General features: G+C 37.2%; 1 protein-coding gene across 1 annotated transcript in view; it reads left to right on the top strand.

Moving 5' to 3' along the window:
• Window positions 1–12,593, top strand: part of tacr3a (tachykinin receptor 3a) — a 30,171-nt gene extending 17,578 nt beyond the window's left edge. Inside the window, exons 4-5 of the mRNA XM_008413860.2 lie at window positions 11,682–11,878; window positions 12,245–12,593. Of these exons, the coding sequence (XP_008412082.1) occupies window positions 11,682–11,878; window positions 12,245–12,569 (522 nt within the window). The 3' untranslated portion in view covers window positions 12,570–12,593. The remainder of the gene's footprint in view (window positions 1–11,681; window positions 11,879–12,244) is intronic.
• The last annotated feature ends 6 nt before the right edge of the window (window positions 12,594–12,599 follow it).

Below are 12,599 nucleotides of genomic sequence, written 5' to 3'. Positions count from 1 at the left end.
CTACTAACTGCCTTAGATGATACTGGAGGACTTTGACTGGTTCTGAACACAGGCATGAGTATTTTAATCAGTACAAAATAATTTATTACACATTATAAGATTACAGCCACACACTTTAGAGCATTTTGTTGTGTCATTTTATAGGACAGAAATGCACAAAATTCTATGGAAAGGAAACTGGATTTTTCAAAAGAAAAATAATATATAAAGATGTGAATTCAGCTCCCTGAGTCATGACACCTTTTTCTGCTAATATAGCTGGAAGTCATCTTGGTACGTCTCTACCAGCTTTACACGTCAAGAGACACATTTATTTTGCCCATTCTTTCTGGTAACCTAGCTCCACCTCACTCTAAAGTTTAATAGAAACCCATTATAAAAGTATTTCTACAGATTATCAGGGGCCATTCTGCCAAAAGGAATTGCTTAGATCTAAACCGTATGTTTAGAGTTGCTAGCCTTCAGGAAAGTGACCACCCGCACAGTTTTATTTTTTCTTTCCAATATTTCCTTGTATTTAACTGCCTGCCTCCTCCTATATATTCATCTCTGCTTGCTAAAGAAAGCGTCTCTGTCAGCAGATTCTCCCACTTGAGCCGTGGATTTCTGGAGCTCCTGCAGTCTGCCATTTTATGTCATTTTCTGCTCTCAGGCTGATTCTCAAGTGTCACTGAACTATTTTATGCTATTCCCCCCCTCAAGCTTTGCACAAACAAACAACTCAAGTCCAGCTACTCAGTGTGGACCTTGACATTTAATACAAAAGTTCATACCATAGTCATTTCTACTTGCCTTTCTCATGCAGCAAATCTCAAAAGAAGCCACTTTTAGCTTATAATACAGATCTATTTGAGTTATTTTTAGAAGAGTGACTACATAATGGGACACCTTTTGTCTCAAACTAAAGGGTCAAGATGAAAGTTGCACTGGGGGCTTGGCAGTTGCTTCTAGTAATACCAGGTAAATTGGATTTTTCTATAAATCTGTGAAAACGAAATGTTGCCTTCAATTCAGAAGCATAGACAGAATCATGTTGTTTTTTTCGCAGGTATTTCACCAAACACCATGTCACAGCGTGTCTGCGCTGGACTCCTATACTGAGAAAATTGGCATGAAAAATATATATATATATTTTTTTAAATTACTAGCTTGTAATTCAGTTTTGTTTCTTGTCTGTGCTCAGAGTGAACCTACCAGCTGGTGTTTTGTTGAAAGACTCTATTTCACATTTACATTTAGAAGATGTTGCTGTGAGACGCCAGCATGAGTGCAAGCTGTAACCCTCGGCGACAGAGCCTCTCCTAATTTTCAGAAGATTCTGTTTGCAAACAAAAGTGTTCTAGTGTTTTTACTCGTTTAGAATAAGCCTCATTAAGGTGAATCAATTAGAGAGGCTCATTTCCTCGTTACAAAGAACACGCCAATTAAATAAAGAACTGGAGTAAAGATAAACTAATTAAAATAAAATGGTGAATTTCATTTTCATTGAAAGTAGTGACACCGGTGCATCTGATCTGTGGAAGGGAAGGATAGATGCTAATTGGACTAATAGGATTTTTTTCCCAGATTCAGAGAAAAAACCTGCTCTGAGCTCAGTTATCATTTCTCAGGTTTTCTAGTAATGTGAGAGGTTTACGCTCCTGGACCATTACTGCCATTTGCAAAGATGAAATTTTCTAATTAGCGTAAATAAGTTTGATATTCACAAAAAATGTCTGTTAACTGTGAATGCTTATAATTTAACAGAAGGATTTAAAGAACCTAACACAAAAGACAAGATTGATATTAAAAATCACATCTCCAATCTTTACCCAAGGATACAAAACACTTCATTGCTTTAATTTGCTTTTTCCAGATTCCATTCAGGCTGCAATTTTCTTTTGATTATTGCTTCTGACTTCAATGTATTTCAATATTTACAGAAAGACCTTAAGCCGTATGCAATTTGCTTTCTCCATGAAGTCATGTTGTGCCTTGCTTCATGTTTTCTCATTTTCGCTTGATCCTGAAAACTATGCCATGTTAATATAAATGCAATGTTTTCATGGACAGACTTAATCTCAGGGAGCTGTAACCCTCTCTGAGATTAAGAGAGGGTTAATTGGAAGTTTGTCCTGTTTTGAGAAGTTTCTCCTGTGAGGTAATGCCATTTCAAAATCATTTAGCTTACTTAAGTATTACCAGTATTATTTCTGTTTTCTAAATTCCAAAATAACGAGACACATCTATAAACTGTAAGTCTGCTAAGCCTTTAAACTATTTGGAAAAGCCCAAATGATGATGTCATGGCTTTTTAAGCTTCTAGATGGAGGTACACACAGTGCATGTAGGCAGCACTTCACACCCATCGTTTGAAGAACAGATTTTCAGAAGTGCCTCAATCTTTTTATGGCCTGATGCCTTTAGGGAAGACATATATTTTCTCTACTCTTTGATCACTTCTGCACCTGCTCTGCTGGTTGCTGAAGTGAGGTAAAGCTATCAAAAATAAATGCAAATTGCTCGTATTTGCTGGACTTAATGGGCTTTGCATCCATTTACTTAATGCAATCTGTGTTGTGAATGCAGTGCGTGTGATTATTTAAAAAAAAAAATATGGACATACCGCAGCATAAGTTCTCCACCTAAAGTAAGACTTTTCCCACAGAGATATACATGCTTAGAGTTTGCACAGCAGCTTGCAGATTTAACTGTAGTTTGTCACTTTGTCTAGACACTTGATTTTGTTTTCTTTCTCTGTAAATAAAGCTCATTGCAAAAATATTATGGATATGCTACTGATCAAACGTGACCTTTGAATAATTGTATATTTAAGTTTATTTTTTACATAATTTTGCCATCAGATGTTTTACAGCACTTCATCCTATGCTTTTTAAAGATACTTTATCTCATCTGAAGTCCCTGGCTGGTTTAGTGGGACAGAGAGGGCGTTTCGGGTTAGTAGCTATTGGGGCATTCACACTTGTTACTGAAGTCACATGTGTCACTGACCCACCTGTGGGTCGTATGGGTCATTGACACCCATGAGTTGTTTACCTATCCAGCCAACATGTGAAATATATTTTGTCACGTTTCAAGGTGTGAGTACTGCTGGGAAAGAGAGGGGAAGCTACATTAAGCATTGAATGGATGTTTCAATCTCCACAAGATTACCAGGCTTTTCCCAATGATAAATGACTTCCTTGCCTGCTCAGTTAAAGCATTAGTCTTTTTTTTCCCTCACATGAAGCGAGGCCTTGAGATAATAATTCTGTTATTCTATGTGCCTCTTCTTTAGCGGTTAAGCATCATCAATCTAAAGGTCAGGGCATTCCTTCCTTTCCGTAGACACCATGAGATAAGTTAGTGAAACGCATGACCTTATGAGGACTTCATGAAGTCTATTATAGGCTAGCCAAAGCCTCCATAAAATATTTCCAACAACAGTACACAGATTTTATTGCCCTTTGGACTATTTGTGACTAATTTGGCGGTATCGTTAGTGTTATTGACGTGACCAGGGCCAAATTCAGGGTTTGGGTCGCTTGTTTTGTAAATCTACACTCCAGTCTGGGAAGCTTCTCCTTTCATCCTTTAAATGTAGAAACAGTTTGTTAATATTACTGTTTGCTAAAGTTGCTTTAACTGTAACACCAGCAGCTAGCAAAGCTCCTGCTTGTATCGAGGCGGTCACTGGTCACACTTGCTGATGGTTTGATTTCTGAGTTGCATCCCATAATTCTCATAAAAACCAAAACACTTTCATTATGTCCAGATATGTACAACCTAGAGTGCAAAAGAATAATAACCTCTTCATTATGACCACGTTTTCTAGCATTGTTTTCTATGAACCCGCCACAAAGTTTTAAATTGATACAAACTCATGAACTTGGCTAAACTGTTCAAATTCTAATATTTAGGAGAAGCGGTTGTCTAGAGAGAGCAAAACAATAAATGCATTCACCTAACGGTATGCTTTACAACAGAGTAATGAAGGAATTAAGGATATCCCTGTTCATCATTCCTGAGTGTATCTAATTATTAGCTTTTAAATATTAAACTTCATGAATTAGTCTGAGCTGAAGTCTATCAAATGAGATGTGACGGATCCTCAAATACCATCAAAAGAGGTCACTGCCTTTTGTATCAGTATTCAGCGTTGCCATGACATCAATGACTGACAACCTACACCAACATATTGCTTTGACATTTCCTTTTTTTCTTTGTGCAATTTATTGTCACTGGCTTTAGGATTCGTAAAAAAATAAAAACATGAACGCCGTAAAACAATGTTTGACACTGGCCCTCTGGGTTCTCCTCCACAGTATGCAAATTTCTTTTTATTTGTTCGCCACCCATCTCTTATTCTCTGTGCTCTGACTGAACTCATTTCATCTGAATTTCAGGACCAATTTAATCACCAGATCAAGGAGGCACTCTGAAGTGGCACAGAAATATATTCAGAGGATCCTACACTTGCAAAGCAAATCAGTGCATGAAAGTAAAGTGGAAAAAATTATACATGGTTTTCAAAATCTTTTTACAAGTAAAAATCCAAAGTGTGCGTATAACCACATTTTGCTGAAATTGCAGCACAAGTCTTTTAATGTGTCTCCATCAGCATTTGTACAACTAGGGATTACATTTTTTGGTGATTATTCTTTGGAAAAGAACTCAAGTTGAGTCACAGTTTACAGGGAATAACTGTGAGCATTAAAATTGCCAAATGTTTTCTATGAGGCCAAGGAAGTTCTTGTTGATTAACATGCTTTGAAATATTCCTTTCCGTCATAGCTTCGGCTTTATGATTAGTGTTATTATCCTGCTGGAAAGTCAACCTCCATCTCGGTCTCAAGCATGGCAGAGGTTCTCCCACCAACAGTTTTAAATATGAACATGATGCGTTCAAGGTTGTTAGTTATCCATCACACAACTGGTCCTGTCTGACCAAAGCGATGCCTTCGACATTTTGTTGCCACTATTATATAAACAATTTGTGGAATGTGAATCTGTGCAGCTTCTCAAGAGTTGCCATGTGCTTCTTGGCTGCTTCTCTGTAAATAAATATCTGCTTTTGTTGCCTGTCAGTTTAGGTAGATGGCCATATCTTCTTAAGGTTGCAGCTGTGCCACGCTTTTCTCCTTTTTAAAAAGAGAACGGCAAAATATCAATGTTAGGATATTATTTTATGAGCTAATGTAGCTTCAGGCTTCTGCATAACTTTTTCTCTACTGTCCACTGAGCCATGAAGCTGCTGTGACATGAATATTGTCAACTATTTGTGCCAACAATACTCTGCTAGAACTCTCCATACGTCAGGGGTCTTAAACTCTGATCCTTGTGGACCAGTGACCTGCAAGTGTCAGACGTGGCACTGCTTCAACCGACTTGCATCAAATAATCCAATCTGTATGTGTGTCGATGGTGAGGAGGCAGTTCGGACATTTGATTCGGGATGGGTTGGACTTGAGACACAACACTGGAGTTTGATACCCCGGCCATAAGGAATATTAGAGAATTATTGCAAACTACTTTCAAGAACAAGTCATGGTGACTCATCTATTGGTCACCATCTTAAATTTGAATGTCTAAACCATTAAACAGTTCACATTGAAATAATTGGCCTCCTTGGTAGATATAAGTAGCAAGTTTTTGTTAAGTATATTGTTCACTAGACTGGTATCATATCACACAAAATAGTGTAATTCTCTATCAACATGTGTTGGCAGATTTATTTGACCTTTCTGACCATCTCTCCGTATGTCTAAAATATTTTAAGTACTGTTTGTACTGTAGATATGGAAAAGGTTTTTGCAAACAGCTATGAAAACATAGAAGTCTTTTCCATTTTGAATAGTGGCCAAGAGAAACAGCTCTGTGTCAAATCATAGTTACACTGAAGGGAACAGCATTCTGTGCATGTCTAATTAAAAGTTCCCTAAAAATGCTGATCATCTTGAAAAAAAAAAATATTGTTACATTTATTTTTTAGAATTTGTTAGGGTGCTTTTAGCTGTGATATTGATTATTTTATAGAAGCAAAATAAATCATTTCTAATCTAATTATCTTAAAATATAATAAATGTTCCCAAATAAAATGAGGTGGGTTTTTTGTGTGTGTGTGTGTGTGTGTGAGAGGTAAAGGGTACTATATTTACTTTTAATATCGCCCCCCTTATGACATATTTTATAATTAGTGAAGCGGCTTCTGCAAGTTAATTAAACTCTCTGATTCTAAATGTAAAGTACCAGTAAAGCTCAGTTTTCAGAAAAGTACTTCTTCATCATCCAGTAACTCCTCCCCTTTCTCATGTGAGCTTGTTTGCCTCTTAAGGACATTAGTATTTCACAGCTGAAGTGACAGCACTACAGTCCTGAACAATCGTTTGTTTTCCCTTGACTGAACAAACCACGTTTCCTGAAGAAAGGCACGTCTTGCCGTGAAATTGAAATGCAGCACTCGATGAAATTTGAAGTGTCTCATAAAATGAAGGCAGAGTTTCATCTAATTTCAGATAACACACATTGTGCTTCTTTGTCTTTGGTAGCTTCATTAATTGGAAAAACTACTTTCTTTGTTGAGAACAATAAAGTAGATGAAATCATTTAAATTTAACTGTGTAATAAAAAATTTATTGAACTGCAACATGTCACTCTATTCAGGAATAAGTAAATTGTGTGTTTTCTGTCTCAACCTTATATGTGACTTGAGGCATTAGATGGAAATCTGATTTTATATCCTTTAAATTGTAGCACTGTAATTCTGAGAGCAAGCTCTACAGGAAATTAAACAGGCCTGAACAAGGCCTTGATCTTATTATAATCTCTGTACTTCCTTTTTAGCTGTACAAACACACAGAAGGAGAATGTTGAATGCTTCAGACAGCTTAGGTCATCGCATGAAGAAAGATGTAAGAAATACAAAAGAAAGAGGAATAAGGTGGTAAAATACTGATCTGATCAATGAGAAGTTGATCTGAAGAGCATCGTGCAGTTTGAGAGGAACTTCAGGACTGCGTAGTTTTTAGACTTATAAGGTTGTGTTCAGAAAAGCAGGAGAAAGTAGTGGAACAAGTCCCATACACGATACATGTGAAATAAATAGAAGCTAAAACACAATCGACTCTGCCAGAGAACAAAACATCAACCAGTCAATCGGATAAATAGAGGTAATGGCAAAATTTGTGTATAAGTAAGTGCCTTGAGTCCTTAAGCATTATATAAATTTAGCTAATGAAAAAAGAATGAACAAACCTAAGCTTTCTCTTCTGCAGGGAGGGATGAACCAACAGGATTCACGTCTTTTTTCTCTTCTGCTCTCTCCATAAAAATGTCATGGTTTTCATCTTACAGGTCGACAGGTGCAATCCTTTGTAAAACCATTCAGATACTTTGAACATTCTCCCAATTTGTCACATTGAAACCACAAATGTAAGTGTATGTTATTGTGATTTTGTGTTAGACCACACAATTGAGGGAAGGTTGTACACATTTTAAAAAGAAAGAAAAAAAATTAAAATCTGACAACCACGACTTAAATCTTATATAAAATTATGTGAATCCATTTCTCTGAATTAGTAAATTATGTGATTCATTTATTCTCGGCATACATCCAGCTCTTCTTTGAAAGGCTTGTTAAAGAACATTGGTGATCAAACGAAATCGTAAATACAAAGATACACAGCAGACAAGTCAGGAGTAAAGTTGTGGATAAGCTTAAAGCACGGAGAAGCTATAAAACAATATCTCAAAGTCCAAACATGTCACAGAGCAGTGTTGAACCATTAGTAAAAAAAAAAAAAAAGTTGGGAAGAACTTCAAAACTTTCAAGACATGGCTGTCCACCTCTACTAAAGGCCTGGTGAGGAGAGCTTTGATTTAATAAAAATCAGAGGTTTCCTATTAAGTTTCATTAAAAGCTGCATATTCTTTACAGTAACCTTTACATTGTTTGTTGATATCATTTCCTTCCAAAATCAAAACTCTTCTTCTGCTTTTTCTTCTTCTTGTCTAGAAACCTATGCTGAATATAGTTTTTGTCTGTATTTGAGTCTCTAACTCTGACTGACACTCCAGGTTTGTTCAATGCCCCTCAAAATAAACAACTCGCATTGTTTCTGACCATAGTTTATTAAGAACCTTAGTTTCTGTCACATTTCCAAGCCTCCAGAATTCAAACCACTTGTGTGGCAATGACCAAGAGTTGGTTGTAGTGCACACAGTGTTTCTGTTCAGAAAAATACAATGACACTAGTTTACTATGGTAAAAAAGCTTTTGGGATTTACTTGTGTCCTCTGTTTTACATTTGGCTTGTATGCTTACTTCATAAATTATATTTAATCTAAAAACCAAAATACTTTCATTATCTACTGTACAAACTGATGTCTTTAAAAAAATGCAGTTTGGATCTTATCATTTATGTAATTTGTCTTATGAGTTGATCTATGGCTTCTCTGCCTGTTGAGACACATTTAGACATTCTTTGTTTGCTCTGCGGTTAGAGGGAAAAGATTATTTTTATTTAAGCTCAAAGCAAATTGGAATTGCCTTAGATAAACCAAAAAGACAAATAGAGTTTTTTATTATTATTATTATTATTATTATTATTATTATTATTATTATTATTATTATTATTATTGAGAGGAAATAATAAATCCTTGACAGCTGAGTTTATGTTGAAACATGTAAAAGCTCCCTATTTTGCATTGAAGGATGTGGTAGAGCACATTCAACTCCACTGTTTGGCTGCACCAGTTCACAGAAAGCAAGGCGGTTTTGTAGCTGACACTTGGTATTTTTAAAAGGCCGACGGCAGATGACCTGAGCGAACTGGAAAAGCATGGATGAGTGCTTCAGATAAACACCATGTTGGGACAGAACATTCTCAGAAATGAGTTGTAGCTAGATTAGCTGGTAAAAGCCAAATAAAGATTAGCTGGTGAAAGTTTTTTGTTATGTATCTATTGCTTTTTTTCACGTTTTGTAAACTGATTATTTGCCAGTATTTTAGTTCACAACACACACAATGCAATGGAACCAATGCTCTTTTCACACTATTAAATGTAATCATCCCAAAAAGCAACATATTTTTTTTGTCAAGCTGTTTTTGTTTGGTAATTCCTACAAACCAAAATGAGGTGATCCAATCCTATGTGGTTACACAGAACAATCTGCCATCATAGTCAGCTGGATGCCAACGGTACTGTTCATTAGACTGCAGCACATGCTGTTTCCTTCTTTACACACCCACTGTGAATGCCTCCGCTACCAGCTTAAAGGTGTTTTTAATGGTAGATCAGCTTCCACCTGTCATTTTACCTCAATACTTCCACACAACACCTTGATGAAAGCATGTCAGACCTTGTGTTGGGGGCAATAAGTAAAAGGGGCCTGAAGTTGGTGCTGTTATTCTGTGGGATTGCCTGAATGCAAAAGCACCACTGGGGACCTCAAATCTATATCCTAGTAAAAACTTTGGGTTTATCAATCAAGTATTCAGGTTCAGACTGAAAACGTTTTGACTTGTCTTTCTCCCGCTGGCAGACTTTTAGATGTTAGGGCATTTTAGTCTGTGATCTGAATCGTAAGCAGAGAAAATTCACATTAGTTTATGTGGCCTACTGGTTTCACACAAGGCTGATCCATTAATTTTGGGTGCCATAACCAAAATCTATCATCTCGGGGGAAATCTTAAAAAGAAATAATTTTCTCATAAGTAAATCTCAAAAGCTGCATAAATATCAGGAATTATAATTTGAGAATAAAATCCATGTCTATTTGAAGTGTGCACACTAATTTTCATCCCAATAGTGACCAAGCTGAAACCTGCAGAAATTCAGATATTAAAATAAAAAACAAAGAAGTACAGACCTAGGAGTACTTTCTGTGGAAAAAAAGTTGAATAAATAAATAACTGCAGTAGCAGGCTTCGTTTAGAGCGTAGCAAATAAGCTCTAAACCAGTTTTCAAGTGTATAGGATGAAAAAGCAAAAGCTTAGTCATGGTAAAACAATAAAGACAGGGCCAAAGGCATTATCCATAGAAGGAGAACATTAAGTGACTGGCATCGTGCCGTGGCTCATCTGAGGGTCATCTCCAGAAAGGTGTCACAAATACACAAAATGTCAGACCTGATGTGGCTTAAGAAAAAACTAAGAATTTACTCTTAACACACTTGGTTTTTCCCAGTAACAGAAACTGGAGCTACACATTCCAAAATGGCACATGTCTGTTAAAATACACAGATGTGTATTTCTGTGAAAGTTCACTGCAAAAAAGGGTGAGCTGTCTGCCTAAAATCGTTGATCCCTTTTCCCATAACGTTGGATTATATTGTCCTGAGTGCTTCTATTTTATTTCAAGACTGTCACAAAAAAACAAAATTAAATACCACTTTATGACTCTCATGGAGCCACACAGTGCAGTTTACAGCATGTCTTGTGTTAAACCATAAACCTTTTTGAAACCTTCACTCAAAACAAAGACCACTGTTTAGATTTCAAGGGAGGCTGCTTTGTCTCTAGTGGTTCCTCTACAAGGATCCCTGCTGAGCACTTCTGAGAACCAGCCTGCGTCACGAGGACCTCATTCCCACGCAGTGCTTAGACAATCCGTGACTGATCTTTACCTCCGGAATGATTTACAATACAGGCAGATTTGTCAAAAAGTAAAAGTAGATCTAATCCTAAATGTTCATAGGCAATAGTGAATGTGAATTAGAATCAAGTAGTGATGGAGATGAGAAGCTGCAAGAGTTCTTGTCAGGAGGATGTCGGCTTGATAAGGATGAGAGAATCCTTAAAATCAGGAGGAGGGCAGTGAGGATAAAAGTAGAGAAACATGCGTCTTTAGCATAGCAAATAGTGGGGGTATAGAACAAATTGTTTATGTTTATATGTTTTTGCACTGCACCTGTGGAGGATCTGAAAATTCAGGACAAATTCCGTGCCAGAAGGTGAATTGTTGCATTTAGCAAGATCAAATTTTATCTGAATCTACCAGGACAGATATTAATTAGTAGTAAGTATTTTGTCCACAGGGGCAACTGATGCTGTCATGTTAACGCACAAGCAGCACTGCAGGAGTGGGTCTGTTTTGCATCTGATTAGTTGTCTAGAAGGACCTGACACATTGTGTACTTAAATAATTAACAGCACTGTCCAAACATTTTCTGTTGTATTTTACTTCAGTACACAAAATGGATTATAATAACATCTGAGGTAAAGGGGAAAGAAAAGCTTAAAAGATGAGTATAGAGCTTGTTGAGTGGCTAAAGCTTCCCATTTTGTAAGTGTCTTCCACCGCTCCCATCAACTGTTAATTGGCACAATGTAGACAATGTCACTAAAGTAAAATTCTGTCAGCATGGGATTTTTGTAATGAGAAATCGATCTCTAAAAAGAGTTTTGTGTTGTGCGAGTCCTTGTCTGACAAACGGGAATGAGGTTCTCATATTTACTGACTGCAGACAATTACCCTGTTATGGCAGGACAAATAAATTATACAAAGATTAAATAAACTCAGCTAAACAAACATAATAATTTACAAAATCTTTTTTTTTTCTGGTTTCTTGCAAACATCCAAGTGATGGCCAAAATGATAAAACTGATGGACTTTGAGAGATGCTCATGAACCATTTTTCATTTGTAACTTTCACAGGCATGCAGAATACTGTCAATGTTGCCCTCTGTTTCTGTTACAGGTGGTAAAGATGATGATCATTGTGGTGGTGACTTTTGCCCTCTGCTGGTTGCCGTATCATCTCTACTTCATTGTGACCGGTCTCAATAAACGTCTGATGAGGTGGAAGTACATCCAGCAGGTTTACCTGTCAGTGCTGTGGCTGGCCATGAGCTCCACCATGTATAATCCTGTTATCTACTGCTGCCTCAACAGCAGGTGGGTTCCCATGAGATTGTTCAAGGTTTACAACTTTAAGCTTCAACTCAGCTTCAACTTTTAACCCTTTATTATTTGGAAAAAACACGTTACATGTTACTATGGTAATATCAGGAACACAAGTTGGGATTTAATTGGACAAAGCAAAGCATAATAGTTAACTGAAAAGTTGAAGTAAAATTATTTTTGCAAAGCACTTTAAAGTCTTACCAAGAAAGCTACATGCCGTCAGTACCAGTAAACAATTTAAGCTTCAATATCATTGAAGAAAAGTCTCAAAAATGCACATCAAACAGATTTTGTTTTGTGCTTCAGCTTCTGCAGCTTCACCTTCTTAAACAGTCCCTTCTCCTGATCTGGTCCCAGGTTTCGAACCGGCTTCAAGAGGGCATTTCGCTGGTGCCCCTTCATCAAGGCATCCAGCTACGACGAGCTGGAATTACGTTCAATACGACTGCACCAAACACGCCAGAGTAGCATGTACACGCTGACGCGGATGGATACCACCATGGTTGTGGTCTACGACCCTGCTGAAGGCAATGGCGGTGCAGGAGGAAGCGAGCACGCCCTGCCTGTCAGGAAGAGAAGTTACGTCACCTCACGCCAGTCGGAGATTATTGCCTCCAGTGGTGCTGGTGCAGGATCACAAAATGGGGTTGCACCGAAAGCCGAAATTGAGGAATTTTCTTGAAGAGCACATTTGCTGAGATCCACATAAAAA

Source organism: Poecilia reticulata, linkage group LG1 (genome assembly GCF_000633615.1).
Source record: "Poecilia reticulata strain Guanapo linkage group LG1, Guppy_female_1.0+MT, whole genome shotgun sequence".
In the NCBI taxonomy this organism is placed as follows: Eukaryota; Metazoa; Chordata; class Actinopteri; order Cyprinodontiformes; family Poeciliidae; genus Poecilia; species Poecilia reticulata.
The sequence above is the reverse complement of the archived record's forward strand: the minus strand, read 5'-3'. Positions and strand labels throughout refer to the sequence as shown.